This window comes from Nelumbo nucifera, chromosome 3 (assembly GCF_055504915.1).
Source record: "Nelumbo nucifera cultivar China Antique chromosome 3, China Antique-T2T, whole genome shotgun sequence".
NCBI lineage: Eukaryota > Viridiplantae > Streptophyta > Magnoliopsida > Proteales > Nelumbonaceae > Nelumbo > Nelumbo nucifera.
The window spans coordinates 38,811,060-38,832,101 of record NC_142651.1 but is presented as its reverse complement, the minus strand read 5'-3'; the positions used below and the strand labels follow the sequence as shown (position 1 = coordinate 38,832,101).

The 21,042-nt window shown below is 35.9% G+C and overlaps 1 protein-coding gene across 1 annotated transcript in view; it reads left to right on the top strand.

Moving 5' to 3' along the window:
* Positions 1-7,917: 7,917 nt before the first annotated feature.
* The window catches only part of ABCF3 (general control non-repressible 3), a 52,587-nt gene continuing 39,462 nt past the window's right edge, over positions 7,918-21,042 (top strand). Inside the window, exons 1-5 of the mRNA XM_010268293.3 lie at positions 7,918-8,234; positions 9,167-9,382; positions 9,735-9,927; positions 10,144-10,352; positions 10,499-10,657. Coding sequence (XP_010266595.1) covers positions 8,031-8,234; positions 9,167-9,382; positions 9,735-9,927; positions 10,144-10,352; positions 10,499-10,657 — 981 coding nt within the window. The 5' untranslated portion in view covers positions 7,918-8,030. The remainder of the gene's footprint in view (positions 8,235-9,166; positions 9,383-9,734; positions 9,928-10,143; positions 10,353-10,498; positions 10,658-21,042) is intronic.

Below are 21,042 nucleotides of genomic sequence, written 5' to 3'. Positions count from 1 at the left end.
GCTGCAGAACTACCCCCGTGACAGTTGGTATCAGAGCAAGTTGGCTAATTGCAACAGCAGTTGGTTTTCAGCAGATTAGCCCAGAGCCAGTTGAAGCGGTCATTTCGACAAGCAGCATTTTGTGGGGTGCGGTCCCTAGTCACCTCCACCCAGGATCGAGCAGAATTCAAATCAGGCCTGGCAAGAGGCCATTTCATAGTTCGTGTCCCCATTCCAATGACACTAAAACAGCTTCCCTTGCGGTTGCAGACGCTTTGGTTGTTGTCCTCATGCGGTGGCAGACGCGTGAGCCTTGATAGGAATGTGGGTACACTACCTGAGCAGAATTCAGATCAGGCCTATCAAGAGGCCATTCAATGTTCGCGTTCCCATTCCAATGACCCTAAAACAGCTTCCCTTGCGGGTGCAGACGCATTGGTTGTTGTCCTCATGCGGGGGCAGACGCGTGGGCCTTGTTAGGAATGCGGTTACGCTAGCCGTTGGAGCATGGCGGCCCTACACCGGCAAAGTATCAGGTGGACATGCTCAGTTTTCAGGTGGAACACTTGCAGCAGTAGAAGCTTATCTCAAGGCGAGTGCATGTTCGGCAACTCATGGGTAAAAGTTGCCACTCTCGCGTTTGAAGCGGTCAGGTCTCCTTGAGGCAGCAGCAGTGGGGCCCCCTCGGAGTGAAGATGTAGCCCGAGTCGGCGTGGCGAAGCGTAGTTTCGAGGGCCCAGAGAGCATAAGCCATGGCTAGGTTTGAGTAACCCGCGCAGGGCGAGGTGAAGTCGGCAGGCCAGCATGGTGAAAGGGTACCCGTGTCATCGCCAACATGAGGAGTAGACCTATCAACGTGTTCGGTAGCATCACAGAAAAGTTACCATGAAGACGGTTGAGCCTTGAGGTAAGATGATACATGGGGCGGACCTCCGCGAAGCACCACACACATTTCTTCGAGGGCCCTTCTTTCACAGTCAACGGCATAGCCATTGCGCGGTTTGAGTAACCTCGACACAAGGGGTGAAGTCCAGGCAGGCCGGCATGGTGAAATGGTTCCGTCCCCATAAATGGACACCAATATAGGCAAGACCCGGGTTGGCCAAGCGAGCCCCGAACTGGCAGAAGAGTGGATGGCGCGGGACTCAAACGCCCATTCACGGAAGGAGTCATTGTCGAGGACGACAATGAATTGAGTGGGGGAGCCTGTTACGGTTCAGCACAGGCTTAGCCTTGCCTACGCTTGGTAGGCTTACGTTAGGGACATGCCCGTCATTTTCGCCTGTAAGATTTTTGGGAGAACTGATGTCATCTTCAGGCAGACCACCAGAAGCTTAACGTACTCTTTGAGGAGGGGTGGTCGACCTCCTTGGGTGCCTAACCTTGGCACTCCTAGACCTTCATCCCCTTGCGGGGCGGCCCTGGTTAACGGCTAGCATGGCTACCAGGGTTCCTCATGGGCGCACACTTGCTCATGGGGACAGTGTTGGACCGGCACTGCGCTACCGATACTCAAGGGAGGCTTGGCATGCGGGCCTGGCTCAAGCATGTCCCTTCACTTCGCCAGCCCCTTGCCCAAGCTGAGTGAGCTACCCCGTTGCCCTTAGCGCACAGGTGTGTTCCGGCCCAAGCGGTTGCCTATTATCAGGGCACACAGGTGCCTGTCATCATCGGCATACAGGAGACCCTTCACATCGGTGCCAAGTCACCTTATCGGCGCATGGTCGCCTTCCATGATGGTTGTCCCCCTTTAGCACGTAAGCGGCGCCTCCCATGGACCGGTCTGAGCCAGGAGAGTGCCCCGGCCATTGGACTTGAGGTCATGATCCAGTGCTACTGATGTTGGTGGAGCCATCCCATCGGGCAACTCCTAGCCTCTACGCGCAGAAAGGCTTGTCCTGGCCGGCCTTGGCCAGGACGCCGCACGGGTTTCTTCCGCTGCAGAACTACCCCCGTGACAGTTTCCCGTTTAACAAGGGATGGCAGATTCGGGCAGGGTTTTATTTTTATTTTAATAAATTTTAGACCCTCCCTCTCTCTCCAAACCTCCCAATCCATCCGCAGTAGGTTTGATTTATGCAAAAGCTCTTTCGACCCTATCCTCCTCTCATTTGAGGGTTGGGTGGGTGGGGCTGTAGAAACCATATCTTTGTTATTTCATGATATATAAATAAGAATACAAGAGTCAACAAAATGTGTAGGGATGGTGGGTTATCTCAGGCCCGGGTTGACTCCCTCCCCGATATTATTGTTTCTGTTCTTGGTGATTTTAATGCTTAAATCTGATTCGTTGCAGAGATATATATATATATATATATATATATATATATATATATATATATATATATAATATGTAAAAAATACACAAGTTATTAATTATTCTTCATAAAACATTCAAAACATTATTAAATTCAACATAATACTTAAGTTTATGTCTTGCAACAATATTTTAATTGTAAGTATTAAAGGTATTATATTACAAGGTTAGAGTATGGATACATCCCAATACCATGCGAACGGGTGTATCAATGGGTGTGTCCTTACTTTGAACAGGTGTATCCATTTTTTAGGTTTTTTTTTTAATGGGTAAAGCCTGAAACACCTATATTTCTCATGTCAGTCACCCATTAATACGATGCGTATGGGCCGATGCGGGGCTGATATAAAATTTTGAATCTTGTTTTAGTATTTACAATGTGGTTTTGGGAAGGTTTAGTTTAGCCTAATGTTATATTTTATTCATAACTGTACGAGTTGGAAATTGCCATGCCTACTAGTTATGCTTAAACTCATCCCCAAGTTACCTACTTGACTTCTATCCATATGAGTTTGTGCATCCCACATGGATTTATAGTTGTGCCTGAATATCTTTTTCTAAGTTATTTTTTACTAATAAATATTATTAATTATATCTATGTCAATATTTTTTACAATATAAATCTATATATTTTAAAGCTGATTCAAAAAATAAAACCACTCTTTATCCAAGTGGTGGCTAAATAATTTAACCATACAAATCAAATTAATCAACCTATGAAATCATAGTTATGTAAAAGTTTTTGAAATAGAAATTAATATAGTAAATTACAAAAAAAATTAGACACATTTATGACATTTTTATTAACCAAATTAAAAAAAAAGTATAATAAACAAGAATTATTTTTATTGACAATGAAAATGAAATACATAATTTAGAACTAACCAAAAATGAAATATAAAAGTTAATAATAAATAGTTTAATTTTTGAGTTAAATGTGTTAACCTTTAATGTCATAAATAAATAATAAAATTAATAAAATATAAAAATAAAAAATAAAAAAATACATAAATTTTGCAAAAAAAAGCATTCAAACACATGTACAATATCATATATTTATTATATTAAACAAAAAGTAAGTGTGACATATCAAAATTATGTTACACACAAAAATACAAAAAAAAATAATAGAAAAAATTGAACATATTTATAATTCCATATTTATACTATTATTAAAAATATGAATAAGATTATGAAAGTTTGTTTTGATTAAAATTATGGTTTTAAAAATTGACCCAGAAACGAAACTACTTGGGCTTCTGGTTTTCGGGTCTGCGATTCAACCGTCTAATTTTAGTGGGTTAAACCAGTAAGATGTAAAATATAATGCAACTTTTTATTTTGACCGCTAAATTATGATTAAGTTAAAGTCCACTGTATATGTACATTATTATGAGAGGGGATATTGAGACTTTGAGAAGGAGGTTGTTGGTTGGAGTTGAGAAGTGAAGAAGAAGAATGAGGAGGAAGAGAAGCACCACTAGAGGTGGTTGTCACCATATTTACTGTTCGTTGTTGCAAAATTGTTTGCCCTAAGAAGAAGAAGAAGAAGAAGAAGAAGGAACTGTCGTTGCCGACTATCTCCATGTTCATCATCACCATCACTATAGCATCGTTTTCCCTTTTCTTACATCCCTATCATCTCTTTAAATCTCTCTTAAATCCCATGTCATTTGCTTCATTAGTGTATCTCAGATTTTTAATACAAGATTGGTGTTTAATCTCGTATCTCTTGCATCGAATTTTCAATTTCTTCATTGGAGTTTCATTTTTTTTTGTTTGCTATTACAATTTAAAAAGAATCACAAAAATGAGAATACTCAAAATCAAAATGGAAAAACTAAAAACCTTCATTGGAGTTTCATTTTTTTTGTTTGAAAGCAACCCAAGAACCATTAATCGGGTCAAACATTTTAACGATTATACCGTTCGGGTCTGTTGTTCTCTAGCCACTTCAATGGCTTTTTGAAAAAATAGCGGTTCAGGGCCAAAACATAACCAGTGACCTAACTGGTTCTTGGGCCAAACGGTTCAAAATACTCATTTTTGAATACTCACCACTTAGATAAAGAAGGGTTCAGGGCCAAACGAGCCAACTGTTGACCTTAAGGTTCCCAGGCCAAACGAGCCAAATGGTTCAGGGCTAAAATAGCGCTTCTTGTTCGGTTTTTAAAATAATGACTAAAATACTCATTTTTGAATTTAGTCCCTATTTAATTGTAAGGTTTAAATTGTAATTTGAACTACTACTTTGCACCTCATTCAATTTCCTCTATTTAAACCTTACACATTTTTTGATAAATGATCAAAAGAAAAATGATACACCAAAATGACAAAACACTACAAAAAGAATAGTCTAACCAAGTAGATAGGCCTGTCAATGATATTTGGAACTTAACAACTCGATCTGATTATTACGTATTTGGATGAGGTGTTTATGTAATCAGATTTGAATTTTGCAATCTACATAATAATAATAATAATAATAATAATAATGATGATGATGATGATGATGATGATGATGATAATAATAATAATAATAAACCAAAAAATAAAATATAATTTGCCGCATGCAAGCATGTGTACACTTTATCAGGCTCAAGCTCAGTTCAATTATCAAATGAACCTATATATTAGGCTTGGGTTCAGATCAAAGCTCAGTTTAGATAAAGTCGAATTGAGATTTCCACAAGCCAATTCATGAAAAGCTTGATTTGTGTCCACCCAAACCCCTACTGATGACCTAGTAAGTGACTTGGTTACACGTCTCTCCTTGAAGTGACAAATGGATGGGCTGGGTTGGGTAGGATATAAGTGAAGGCCAACCCATTCATCAACAACTAACATCTCTAATGCCTAAATGTTTTTTTTTTAGTACGTAAATGGGTTGCAACCCAATTTAACCCATCCATGTTGATCTCTTAGAGGAAAAAACTTCCGATTTCTCTTATAGTGTTACATGTCATGGTCTAATTGGTTTGATCCAAACAAAATGATGGATTTTATCAAATGGATAGATAGATGAAATAAAGGAGGGATAAGACACATAAACCAATAGGAGAAACAAATGTAGGAAAGAGAATGAAGATAGAAACATGAAACAATGGGAGATAGGAGAGAAAAGGTAGGAAAGAAACATGGGAGAGGAGGGAGAAAAGAGATAGGGGGGGAAGAGAGAGAGAGAGAAGGGTGCAAGGTTGGATCGGGTTTTAGCTTAACCAGGCTCAGCCCTAAGAATTAGGCCTAAAGCTTGAGGTCGAGGTCAAGCCCTAACTATCCAACCTGAACCTAACCCACTTAAATTTGATGCACTCAAGTTATATGACATATATTTTTGTGTGTATGTATGCATATATGCATTAAATATGGTTTATAAAAAAAAGTTATGCATATATGCATGTATGCATGCAAATATGTGTATATGCATATATACATGTATATATCGGGGGCAGGCTTGAGTTGGGATGAAATCGAGCCGAGTTCAGACTACCTAAGGGGTAGGCCCGAGCTCAATCTAAAAAATAAAAAAAGCCTTAACTTTTGGGCCCACCTCAACCCATTGATTGAAAATCCAAGCCAAACTCATGTAAAATTGCAGTCTGGATCAGATTAGGCTCGAGTTGGGCCTGCCCAAGTTGCACCCCTATAGAAAATCTATACTACTATAGAAAGCGAGAATAGCTCCTCATGGCTAATGAACTTTTTATCGACTAAAATATCCCTCTACCCAAAATTGGACCCTCTCTATTACGATGGCAAAAATTGTAATTTGAATACTATCATTCTATTCATTTTCTTCCCTCTCATTAAGTTTCATATTTAAAGTATTAGGTATTAATTCTCATTTTTCTAAGCAAATCCTATATTTAAGGTATCTTTGTTTCTCAATATTATATTTGATTGATTAAAACAGTGAACAATAATTTTAAAAGTATAAAAACTTGTTTTTAAAATTAACATGAAAATGAAACCATTTTTACCATGTGGTGGGTAAGTAGTTCAATCTTTTGGGTCAAATAGAGGTAATTCATGATGCCTTAATTAAATAATAAAATTTTTAAATAAATAAAAACATGAAAAGTGATGAAATTTTATATAAATTTATGGACACATATCTAATATTATATATTCATCATAAGTATCACAAAAGAGGAGTAGTTTTACTAAAGATGGAAATCAAATACAAAAACTCAAAAAATGAATCATTTCCCATTTGAGTGGTGGGTCAATGTTTCATTTAGTTCAAAACCTATGATGTTATAGTCAAATAAGCAATTATAAAACTAAAAACATACAAAGAATTATTGAAAAAAATATAAGAAATAGGAATGACATAGACACATCTATGGGATTATATATTAATCATATTAAACAAATACAAGTGTGATAAAACAATAATTATTTTTTTTAATGAGGTAAATGAAGCCAAGATTTAAAACTATATAAAAAAATGAAACCATTTTCCTATTTATGTAGCATATCAATAGTCCAATCTTTTTGACCAAATGAACTATCCCATGATGTCATAATTAAATAAAAAACATTTAAAAAGATAAAGACACAAATAAATATGACAAGTACATAATTATAGAAATTTTGAACACATCTTTAGTATTATGTGTTCATCATATTAAACAAAAAATAAGTGTGAAAAATAAGATACCTTCTCAATTTTTACTAATAGTGAGAATGGAATACAAATTTAAAATTGAGATAAAAGCAAAATGATGTTTTCCATGTGGTGGGTAATCTACATGGCCTCACTTGATTGCAGTATAATTTCATTCACTAATGCAAAGGCATGGGAGTGTAAATGATGTCAGTGCAGGTTCCATTTTTTTTTCTCGTTTCATATTTTGCCTTGTTTTATTTGTTTTTATCGAAGATGAAATAATAAAACCTGAAATTAAATCTAAAGGTTCCAATTGGGAAGACTGTAAATTCCAGTTCAGTGCATATTTGCATTTTGGCTCAATTTTACTAGTGTTTGGTAAGACTACATTTATCCTGAAAATGACAATAAACTCAATTTTAACATTGAAGACATATTGTGCATTCAAAATGTGAGCAAAATTTGTATTCAAAAAGATATATTTCATTCATGGGATTCATGTCACAACTAATGCCGTGTTTGGGAATACATATTTGAAAAATAGGGGTAATATAAATATTTTCAAAATGATATAGCAGGCCAAGATACACTATAAAGGAAAACAAACACTTAAAAATAAGCTGAAATTTTGGGCTTATTAAATAAATACTTATTTCGGGCTTATTTCCCAAATGCCAAATAAGTATTTATTGGTGTAGACGGTGTGGTCCTCGCCTAAAATATGTGCTTATATGAATAATCACTCTTAAACTTGGCATAAAATTCATTCGACAGGATTACAAAATTATCTTTACAAAACAAAACAAACTTTGCATTTTCATGAACCGTACATATTTGCATTTGTATCGATCATTTTTGTATTTGTAGTTTGTACTATTATCAAACGGAACCAAGTAAGAATGGAATAGTATTTGCGTTTTTCTCATTTGCACTTCAATTTTGTACTAGTGCAAATGTAATTGCATTGCAAATTGCAAACAAACAGAGCACGCAATTCAGAACCCGAGTTCCAGCTTTGATAGACTGTAAGAAACCTCTTTTAACTCCCATTCCCATCGACGAAGCCTAAAGGGCCGTCTTCACCCGGCTGCCACTCCTGAACTCCAAAACTTGGTGGCGAAGATGGTCGAAGTGGCGAGCTCTGTTGTTTACGACGTTTTGGGCCAAAGAGCTCAAGATGTGGACAAGCCTATCATAGATTACATCATTAACGTCCTTGCTGACGAAGATTTCGACTGGGGCGCCGAAGGAGAAGGCGCCTTCGAGGCCCTTGGGGAGTTGCTTATTGATTCCGGATGCGTTACCGATTACTCCGAATGTCGATCTGTGAGTACATTTCTTTTGTTCAGTTTATTTTGTAGTCTTCCGATTGTTGAAAATTCATGAAGCAGTTATAATTTGTCCATTGTAGGATCTTACGTAGATTATGCTTTCTTTAATTTGTCGCACATATCGTTGGGCGTTCATACCCTTTCGAATATTTTCAGCTATTCGTAATTATTTTCGACTATGTGCACTTTTGGCTTGTGTATTTGCTTGTAACTTGTTTCTTATGCCTTTCTTTATTTATACTCTTAGGAAAAACGATTTTCTAATCTTCAATTTATTTGAAAAGGTCAAACTCTGGGTCTCAGTTCCAGCAAACAGTCACAGAGAAACAGTGAAAAATTATGATGCATCTGTGCAAAAACCCTTCAATACTTATTAAAGACTCTTGAATGTTAATATAAGCTCAAATTTTAAAAGGGTTATAAGTTATAACAAACATAAATATGCCGGACATAACGAATGGAAGTAAATGTACAAAGTCAGAAGTATAAAAGATTGATGCTTCAGTCAGTTAAGAATCCTATTTTGATTAATGTACGAGAAACACATCCTCAGCACAATGAATATCAAGGAGTCTGGCACGTTCCTTATGCTTCTGAGGCATGATCCTCAATATTGGTCCTCAAGCCAATTTTCCTAGTTACTCGCTAACCTCAAAGCGTGCATCAAGCCATCAACGGATAAGCTCCAGATGCCTTCTATAACACTAGCCTTATCTGTAATTGATTCTTTTCAACTACTTCTTTCACAAAAAACTTAGCATGGGTGGCCATCTATGTCCAAAATTTAGTGGAAGTGATAATGCAATTGCTCTAACAAGTGACAATTTGCATGCTTTATTGTGCTCAGGAGAATACTTTCATAGGAAAAGATTTGGTCTCTATACTGAGGTGGCTGATCTGATGTTCAATCACTTGTTAAACATGTAGGTTTGTAGAAGACTCTCTGAAAAATTTGGAAATCATGGGTTGGTTAAACAGAAACAGGCTGTACGAAGCCTTGCAACACCCTTACGGATGTTTGATGGAATGGACGAAGAGGAAGCTCCAAAGAAAAAGCCTCAAGAATTGGATGGTCCTGTGTTATCTGAACGAGACAGGTTAAAGCTTGAAAGACGAAAGAGGAAAGAAGAGCGCCAGAGAGAGGTATGTCTACATAAAACTATAAAATGTGTGTTTCTTTATATATCTTCCCTTTCATGTCCAAAAGATCATTTCACTAAAAAGAATGGTAAGAGTTGGTTTAGTCCCACTTGCAGTACCAAGTCCATATGCTTTGGTTTTGCTTCTTCTTTGTTAGTTTGAATTGATGTATGAGAAGAGTTAATGGATGTGCTAGGTTTACCCTAAGCATGTCTTCATACTTCACTATCATATTGAGTCCAAATTTGTCCATGTGCTAGAGTTTCTCATGAAGTATGAGTTGACTTATAAGCTGATGAATTCATCATTGACTTTTTTTTTTTTTTCGTTTTTTGTTTATTGGGCAACCAAACAGGCACAGTACCAAATGCATTTAGCAGAGATGGAAGCAGTTAAAGCAGGAATGCCTGTGGTATGTGTAAATCATGATAGCGGGGCAGGTGGTCCTGCTGTCAAGGATATCCATATGGAGAACTTCAATGTCTCTGTTGGTGGCCGTGATCTCATTATAGATGGCTCAGTCACCCTTTCTTTTGGAAGGCACTATGGTGGGTTTATACTTCATAGTTGTGTTGTATAAATACATTCCCTGCATGGTTTCTGTTCTATGCTCTTTGTTCTTGTTGGTCAAAGAAATAATATCCTAGCTTCATATTATATTTCAATCTAGATTGTTTGAAACTCATGCATAGGTGTGACTATTCACTGGTTCTCCATATGGCACCGGATTTCTACTGAATTTTTATACCCTGATATTTGTACAGGTCTTGTTGGCAGAAATGGGACAGGGAAAACTACTTTTCTTAGACATATGGCCTTGCATGCAATTGATGGTATACCTAAGAACTGTCAAATATTACATGTGGAACAAGAAGTTGTAGGTGATGATACATCAGCCTTGCAATGTGTTCTTAACTCTGATGTTGAAAGAACCCAATTACTGGAAGAAGAAGCCCGTCTACTTGCACTGCAGGTTCAAATAGCGTTTGTTTGAAACTGAACTAGATATAGTTGTTTCTAGTGTTTGGATTTGTTTACTTTTCATGTTCCTTTTTGTGGAAATGCTCTCTTTTTTCATGATTTACCAAACCTACTAAAGTTATCTTACTTGTCCTGAAGAGAGAGATGGAGTTCGAAGGTGCAACAGGAAAGAGTAACAAGAACATTAATGGGGGAACCAACAAAGATAACGTGTCACAGAGGCTTGAAGAGATATACAAAAGGCTTGAGTTCATTGATGCATATTCTGCAGAGTCGCGTGCTGCTTCAATTCTGGCGGTCAGTTCTCAAAGCATCTGTATTCAGCATTCCTGAACTCCTAAATTATCTTAGTCTAGACAATATTCCAGTGGCATTATATTTTTGGTTCTGCATTAGAATCAAACCATTTCTCATGCACCTTTTTGAATTACCTATAAATTCAAAGGTCTAAGCAGCACAGGTCCCTGTTTTTGGCATGCTATAGCTGTTATAACTTATAAAAGTTATTTTGAAAATTGTTTTGTGTTGCCAGTATCAGACATGCTTACATAAAAAAAAAGGGTAGAAATGTCTTATATGTTCCTAAAAGAGTAAGATTTAGCGTTTAACAGAAAAGTATTCCATCATTCAATCAGTGGAAGATATTCGAGTTGGTTTAAGGTTCTTTCTACAAACTATAGGGTTTAAGATTTGACATAGAGCTATGAGTCTTATCTTTGGGTTATAATCAGCTAAGGGACAATAAAGTGAACAAATGCTTATTGGGAAGAAATTGGGCATGGAGTTGCCAAATAGGTGCACTTTGAATGACAAGTGGTTGAAATATGCCATTTAGATCCTAGAAAAGGTGAAAATTGGGGTCTTAGCAAAGAACAATCTGAATTCCCTTAGCTGCTTCTCTGAATCAAATTTAAAAGTGGATGAACAATGAAATGTCAAATGTTCAACAAAAAACAGTGTCGTCACTCAGACCAGACCAGACTGGATGGTTTGACCATCAGAGAGATATGGGAACTTGCAGCCAAAATTGTTTTAGGCTGCTTGGTTCTTTGAAATATGTACATGGTAAAACCTGCCTCAAATATAAGTATTTCTATATGTTATAATCTGTAATCAATGTTTTTGAACTGTGGTCAAAATGGTGGGTAGGATTGGTTGAACCATCAATTGGCCATATTTCCTGGTCTGTTTCATCCCTGTTCACCTGCAAAAAGCCATTAACTTGGTCAATAATCTAATGACTCAGCTGGTTGAACTGCTGAACTGTTTTATGCTGTTAGTGGGTTATAAGTCTTTGTTTTTCCTGTTTTTTGGTATTTTTAGCCATTTGCATCACTAATAACAATAATTCTCATTTATCATACTTATTTTTTATATATATTATATGATGAATATATAATATTAGAGACATGCCTTTATTTTGCAATTTTTTTTGTAATTTTCTAGATTTTCTGTATATTTATTTATTTTTAGATTTTTGTTATTCAATTTATGACATCAGTGGATGACCTATTTGACCTGGATGGGTGAACTGCTGACCCACCTAGATGGAGAAGCTGTTCCGTCTGTTGGTTGGTTCTCAAAACACTGCCTGTAATATCCACTGTTTAAGCTTATTTTGATATTAAATCATTTCTTATTACTTCTGCCCAAGTCGATTTTGGTCTGCCCCTAGCCCTTCTAGCCTCTTAAACTTGCAACATATTACTTTTTCTAACAGGTTCTGTAGATAGTCTTCTATGCATGTGAATAAAATCAAAAACCATCTCAATCTACTTTCTCTCATTTTATCACCTATTGGAGCTATTCTTAGGTTCCTTTGTATGACTTCATTTCTTTTCCTCATGTCTTTCTAGTTTTACCACTCATCCATTTGAGCATTTGCATTTCTGCCACAGTCATTTTTTGGATGTGCTCTTAACTACCCAACATTCTGCTCCATTTATCATAGCTGGCCTAAGCCTTACAATCATTTTGTAGAAATATGCAAAGATATTTTGTAAAATGATAAAAGAAGCATTAATACATATTTCTAGACTAATATCTTATTCCCAACCATTATATAAAGCTAAGAAACTAAGATCAATAACAAATTAGTAAATGGCGATTTACTGATTTATTTTGCATTTTGATGTTTTTACAAGGTTATCTGATATTTTATTTTCTTATTTTTAATTCTGATTTATTATAAATTCTAATATATTTATTTCACACTAGTAAATAGAAATACATTTATTCTGATTTTTTAAACATTGAAGTTATAATGCATTATGTTTAATTACAAATTTAATAAACCGATTCTCCTTTTTTGTAGAATTAAGATTATGATAAATTCTGATTTCTTATAAAACTTAATGAATTTATTATGATTTTTAATACTAAATTTATAATAAATTATGATTTAGTATAAAATTTATTCTGATTTTTTATATTAAATGTAGAATATGGTTTATTACAAAATTTAATAAACATTTTCTGATTTTAATAAATATTTTAAAAAATACTAACTAGTTAATATTTTATTACTTGAAAAATATTTTATGTTTTATATTATAAAGTAATTAATTTATTTTTTTGTTTTTATATTTTGTTAATCTTTTTATAATTTTTTTTGAAATATTAAATGGAAATTATTAATGGAATAATCTATATTAATATACTGTATTATATTAATATAATATACTAATATATTATATTTTTAATGTACATTAGTCGGCATCCTGTCGACCTTAGTTGACATCTTGTCGACATAATAGGAAAAACTGTATTTTTTTGGTTATTTGGACCGATTTGGTCGACATTTCCGAAATATAGGAAATGTCGACTGACATAATGTAATTTTTATATTACCATCCATTTTCATGTCGGTGAGCCTTGACATTGACATATGTTGGGCGACATTAGCGACATTTGAAACCATGATTCTAAATCTATGGGCAACATCCTTCTTAATCTCTCATTTGTTATGAATTGTTGAATCAAGGTAACGAAAGAAGTCACATTGAGTTATCTCTTGATCTCCAATCCTAAGTCTACCCTAGTTTGCACTCTTGTTGTTATTAAATTTACATTGCATTTATTCTGTTTTGGTCCTACTTATTTTAAAACCTCTTGTTTCTAATCCAGTTGTCCATAAACCTAATTTTGCATTTAAACCTTTGCTAGTTTCACTAATTAATACTATGTCATCAGCAAGCAATAGTCACCATGGGACCTTCTTTTGAATTTGTTTAGTCGATTCGTCTATGACTAATATTAATAAATAAGGACCAAGTTTTGAACCTTGGTGAAGACACATTGTAATTGTAAAATCTGATGCTTCTCCCACGAGTGTTCTAACATTGTTTTTTGCACCCTCATACATATCCTTAATTAGACTCACATACCTATTTAGAATTCCTTTTTCAAAACCCACCGTATTACCTTTTTAGAGACTCTATCATATGCTTTCTCTAGATCAATAAAAACCATATGAAGATCTTTCTTTTCTCTAAGCTTTTCTATCATCGTAACAAAATGATGGTTTTCATGGTTGATCTCCCCAACATAAATCAAATTGGTTTTTTAAAATATTTGTTTCTTATTGTAACCTTTGCTCAATTATTCTTTCTCAAAGTTTCTTATTGTGTCTTACGAGTTAAATTCCATGATAATTATTATAACTTTGTATTTCTCCTTTGTTTTTGAATATAGGCACCATAATACTCTTTCTCCATTCACTAAACATTTTCTTTGTTTTCATTATTTTGTTAAATACTTTAGTTTGTCTTTATAAAAAAATTAGTTTGCCTAGTGTTTTAAAAGCACAGGGTGCAAAGGGCATTTTGAAGCAATGTGCAAGGTGTGGCATGCACCTTTTTGAAGCAATGTGGAAAATTAATGACAATAAAAAATTGCAAAAATGTAAAATATTTGAAATAAATAAAGAAAATATTAAAAATAATATTAATTAAAAAATAAGAAAGAAAGAGAGAAGAAGAAGAGAAAGAAAGGGTTCGGCCGGAGAGAAAAATCATCTACTCTCAGTTGACCCACCTTGTATTTATAGCTTATGCATTAGGATTCAAAAGACAACTATGTCCCTCATTAAGTATGGGAGACACAACTTAAACACAGATAAAATAGACAACTCACTTCTAATTATATGACAAAATGACCAAACTATTCCATATTCTGCTGACTCTAACACTCCTTGTCAAGTTGGTGAGTTTATATCATATAATCCTAGCTTGTTACATATGTAATCCACTTTCCCACGACTCAACCCTTTAGTAAACAGATCTGCCCATTGATTTCCTGAACTTACATGTGTTGCACTTATCACTCCATTGATAAACTTTTCTCTTACAAAGTGGCAATCAACTTCAATATGCTTTGTTCTCTCATGAAAGATTGGATTAGAAGAGACATGGATTGCGGCTTGGTTATTACAATACAACTTCATAGGCTGGTCAACTGAGAACCCCGTTTCCTGCAAAAGATTTTTCAGCCACACTAGTTCACATGTAGTATGTGCCATGGCCCTGTATTCAGCTTCAACACTGTTTCTTGCTACTACATTTTGTTTTTTGCTCTTCCAAGTCACTAAATTTCCCCCAAGGAAGGTACAATACCTCGTAGTGGATCTTTTGTTAGAAACAGACTGGGCCCAATCAGCATTTGTGTACCCCACTATCTCAAGATTTCCTCCACTCTTGTATAACAATTAACGGCCTGGAGCTCCCTTCAAGTATTTAACAATCCTCAGAATTGTATCCCAATGTAGAACCCGAGGATGCTGCATAAATTGACTCACCACACTCACTGCAAATGATATGTTTCGCCGAGTAATAGTCAGGTAATTTAACTTACCCACCAACCTTCTGTACCTTCTAGGATCTTCAAACTCTTCACTTGCATTAGTACTCAACTTGACATTTGGTTCCATAGGTGTTTCAACTGGTTTAGCACATAGTAACCCTGTCTCTTCAAGCAAATCGAGGACATACTTTCTTTGACACAAATTAATACCATGTCTTGATCTTGCAACTTCTATGATGACAATGCCATCTATATACACCACTAACAAAATCTTTCCAGTCTTTGATTCATAGATGAACACAGAATGGTCAATTTGGTAGTGTTTCATGCCAAAGTCCCTTACACTTCACTAAATTTTCCAAACCACGCGCATGGAGATTGTTCATGCCCATAGATCGCCTTTTTAAGTCTGCAAACCTTATCATCCTCCCCCTGAGCAACAAACCTTGGTGATTGGTCCATATATACTTCTTCAAGGAGATCACCATGTACGAAGGCATTTTTAGTGTCAAATTAAAAGAGAGACCAATCATACATTGCTGCTAAAGAAATCAACACCCGAATTGAACCAATCTTTGCCACGGGAGAGAAAGTTTCTGTGTAGTCAACACCATACAACTTGAGAGTGTCCTTTTGCCACCAATCTAGTCTTCAACCTTTCAGCATTGCCATCTGAAGATATTTCATTGTATACGCCCACTTACATCCGACAACATGTTTACTAGGAGGGAGAGTGATAGGCTCCCACATGTGATTGCATGTCAACGTAGACAATTCCTCTTCTATTGCTTGGCGTCACCCTAGAGAGGTAATGGTTTCCTGGACATTCTTACGAATGGAAATAAAGGATAACAAAGATATAGATTGTCAATGGGGAGATGAAAGGTGAGCAACAAAAACATAATGGGGAATAGGATGAAAAGTACAACTACATTTATTTTTCCGTAGTGCATTTGGGAAGATCAAGATCAGAAGGAGGGGGCATAACTTTTGGATCCGTCAACGAGGAATGAATTGGAGGAGTCGGTGGTTGGTGCTCTTCTGTGAATATACACTTGCGTGATTGGTGGTCTTTCAGTAGTAACCTACATTGGAGAAGATGATGATGGAGAAACAACATGAATTGTAAGAATGAGGTCCTCAACTAGAACAGGAAGAGGAAACGTAGGAGTAGGAACATCAACACTAGAGAAGAAGGGATAGACTCAAACAAAGTAACATCCGAACACATATAATGAACGATGAGGGCTAGGGTTGTAACACTTATACCCTTTTTGGGTTCTGGAATAGCCAAGAAAGATACATTTTGTAGCACATCCATCTAACTTATCTAGTCTAGGCCCTAGATTATGAACAAAACAAACACAACCAAAAACTCTGGGAGTAAGAGGAAATGGAAATAGAGTAGGAAACAAAATTGAGAAAGGTGATTGACTTCCAAGGATAGACATGGGCATCCGGTTGATGAGAAAACATGATGTAAGAACAACATCACTCCATAATCGCTTGGGAACATTCATATCATGCATAACGGACTTAGCAATTTCAAGTGTTGGTTCTTCCGTTCAGCCACACCATTCTATTGTGGGGTATAAGAACAAGAAGTTTGGTGAATTACCTTGTGTTGTTCTAAATATTGTTAAAATGGTGTTGACTTATATTCTTTTGCATTATCCGAATGAAGAGTCTTAATATGAACACCAAATTGGGTATGCATTTCAGCATGGAATTTTTGGAAAATAGAGAGCAATTCACTTTTGTCTTTCATATGATAAAGCCATGTCATCATTGAATAATTATCAACAAAAATTACAAAGTGCTTATAGCCATTATTTGACACTACTTTATTTGGACCCTAAACATTTGAATGAACTAATGAAAAAGGACTCAAAACACGACAATCAACCTTAGGATTGAAAGAGACTCTATGGTGTTTTCTAATCTAACACAACTCACAATCCAAAGAAGAAATGATGGAACAAGTAACTTCAGGGCCTTGGGTGACGGATGACCAAGTTTGTAGTGCCATTGGGGAGGAGTAAGAGAAGAATGAAATGCTACTTTCGGACCACCACCATCAAGGTAATACAATCCACCTGCTTCTTGCCCTCCACCAATACCGTCTTGTGATCTTGAAACACACAAGAAGAGGGATAAACGGTTATAGAACAATTAAGAGATTTAGTCAATCTACTAACATACATGAGGTTAAAAGGAAATTTGGGTACATATAAAATAGAGGATAAAGATAAAAAGTGAGGTCAACATTACGAAAACCACAAATGGGAGAAGTAGAACCATTAACAAGTGTCACTGTTTGAGATGTGGAAGATTGGGAAAGAGATTAGAGGCTCCATTGTCAATAATCCAATGTGAAGGTTTGGATGCCAAGCAAGCCATACCTGAATGAGCGCAAGAGTGGCTATATTTTGTTGAGAGCATGTCTAAAGAGATACGCGGGACACTCACCATTTCCCTCCCAGAAGCACCTGTAGATGTGGAGGCTGTTTGATCAGCCTATTAGTTTTCAATAACTGCGCCAACACCACTAGTCACAACTCACAACATGATTGGCCCAAGTATTGGGTAGATCGTGTAAGTCATAACAGAAGATAATAGTATGTCCTTCTAATCCACAATATGTACACCTTCTAGGACCATTACTTCGTTCTCTACCATGACCTCCCCTTGAATCTCGACCTCAACCAAGTGATTTAAAAGGCGCGCCTAGGCGCACAAGCGATGCACATTTTAGGGTATCCGCCTTGCCCAGGCCCTAGGCACACCCCTTTCAAAAGGCGCACGCTTGGTGCGCCTAGGCGTGCGCCTGATGTGCCTTGTGCCTCAACCCAAGTGTGCACCTTTTTAAAATTCTGCGCTTTTTGCTTTTTTTTTTTGTTTTGAGCGTAACGGCTCTGAGAACCCCCTATTTGCTAATGTTGTTCATTCATTCATTCCAATAAAATATATTCTTAAAAGGCAATTAAAATTATAAAAGCATTAGTTTTTATGTGAGAAATAAGAATTTAAGACCCTAACATGGACTTCTTCGGGCTTGCCTCGAGAGGCATGGTACAAAGGTGACTTGCAGAATCAACAATGCAATATGTTTTACATCACATTAAGTACTTGAAGTAATGAATGTGCTTTACATGTTATGTTTATGTATTTTATTTTTAGATAATAGGTTTTTTAAAACATTTCTTTTAAAATTTAAGTTTATATTTTTATTAATATTATGTTTAATATTTTTGTGATTTTTTTTTTGCATTTTTAAAAAAAATTTGGCGTTGTTTTTGAAATTTTTTGACTTTTTTTTTTGATTTTTTAGCTTTTTTTTTTTCTGTATTTTTGTGCCTTGCTTCAAAAAGGCGCGTGCCTCACCTTGTGCCTCAGGCGCAAATGGCCCTTGTGCTTTTAAAGCACTACCTCCACCTTGACCACCAGTATGGTTAAACATAGGACCGCCTCAGTTCCTTGGAAATCCATGTCCACCTCCACCATCTCTATTTTCACGACATCCCCCTCTCGCCACCACAAAAACAGACATATCCGAGAGAGTGGAATGTCCTGAAGGTTTAATAGAAATCCTTCGGAGTCGGGCAAACACCTCCTCAAGAGAAGGAAAAACAGACCCGCTTAGTATTTGTGCCCTAACAAGTTCATATTCAGGTTTCAATCCCACCAAAAATCTTGTCATATTAAGCTGTTCTCGTTGTTGCTGAATTTTAACATTGGAAGTCAATGGGTGATACACATTAAGCTCATTATGAAGGTTTCTCATACTAGCACAATACTCCTCTAGGCTCTAATTTTCCTGCTTCAAGTTAAAGTACTCCTGATACAGTTGGTATACTCTAGTGGTGTTATCTTGGCCAGAATAAAGTTTCTTAGAAACTTTAAGTTTCCAAGAACATAAAGTTCACACTGATTTTCGGTTCCATGCTATTCCGCAACCAGGTCATAATTTGTGCATTTTCCTGTTCTCAATCGCTATACCCTTGAGAGTCAGATGAGGGTTTCTCCTCCTGGCTCCTTCACATGTTTCACCTTATTCTTGGCTCTTAGAAACACTTCCACCGACTTAGCCCATGGCACATAGTTCTCATCATTTAATTTGATGGAGGTCATTTGTATATTTAGGTAACCAGGGGAAATCATTACACCCGTTTTATTATCACTGCCCTCTCCGATTGTGGCCATTATAAAAAAAATAATTACAAAGAAATCACCCTTCACCATTCAGCCCTCACTACACCACACGCCACACCACAATTAAGCAACTGTTGCTGAAACACTCACTGTCATAGGGTTCAGCACTAAAATCCTACTGCTGTCACACACATTCAGATATAAGTAGGAACCAAAAACAGTCCCTACACATACCTATCATTCAGCACTGCTACATAGTTCAAATCCCGTCCAAAAGAGAGAGAAAACACCATGCAATTAGCTGACCATAGACTTCTGTTCACACCTGTTCACGAACCAGCCCTCTCTGAGTCGTTGAGTAGAGGGTTTCTAGTACACCACCAAGACGAACACCACCATGATAACTGGAGGTATAGTTACCTCCTAGAAGGAAAAACAATCACTCCTTTTTCACTCCTTATCAATCCTCCAACTGATTGATGAGAAATTCAGAAAAACCCAAATCTGATATGACGATCCAAGGAGAAAAGAAAGGAAGCAAGCTGATTTCTGGACTGATTTCTAGTGCTTTGATACCATGTTTGTGGGTCGATTGACACTAGTTCAGTCCTAGTTCAGAAATAAGAAAGAAAGAGAGAAGAAGAAGAAGAAGAGAAAGAAGAGAGGAGAGAAAGAAAGGGTTCGGCCGGAGAGAAAAATCATCTACCAGCTGACCCACCTTGTATTTATAACTTATGCATTAGGATACAAAAGACAACTATGTCCCTCATTAAGTATGAGACACAACTTAAACACAGATAAAATAGACAACTCACTTCTAATTTTATGACAAAATGACCAAACTACCCCTTATTCTGCCAACTCTAACACAAACAATAAAATCAAATATAGCATATAAAACATATTCAAATATGTCAAACTTTCAATTTCTTTATTTTTTTTTTCTAATTACACTATTTCAAAAAGATAATATGATCAAGGTTTAAAGTATCGGAAATGTAAGGTGTATCGGTTAGATAATTTTAAGAGACGTATTGGGATACACTTTGGATATGTATAAATACGGACGAAAAATCAAGATACGCATAAATATGCTAAAAAACTCAAATAAATCCTAAAAATATATTAATAACGATAGTTACAAGTTTTATATGATTGTAAATAAGTTATTTAAAAGTAAAAAAACTGTAATTTAATGGTCTATATAAAATTCAAGATATCGGGACACACTTAGTAACTATTCGCAAATGATGGAATAACTAAAACGTGAAAAAACAAAAAAACTAAAATGTATAAACAATCAATATAATTTATCTTTATATTTATTAATACATAAATTTTAAGAATACACTAAGAAAAAGAGAAAATTTATTTAAAAATAAAAATGCATAAACCTATAACAAGCAAATGGGTGTGGCTTAGTGGTGAACCTCTAGTTGTTAAAGCCTAATGTCTAAAGTTCGAATCTTGCTATTGCTAAGTTTGTAGTTTTATACTAACAAATGCTATTTTTTTATCAGTATTCTTATATGCTATTATTGCTATTCCATTGCTATTATTCACTTCTCCAGTGTACCATAGCTTGTAGCCATCAATTTGTTTAGCTTTTTTCCCATTCATTTAGTTTCCTAAAACCATGCAATACTAATTATTCTCCTCTTCATTGTGTCTACTAGTTCCATAGTCTTTCTTGATGCTCTTACATTCCAAGTGGCTAAACAAAGTTGTAT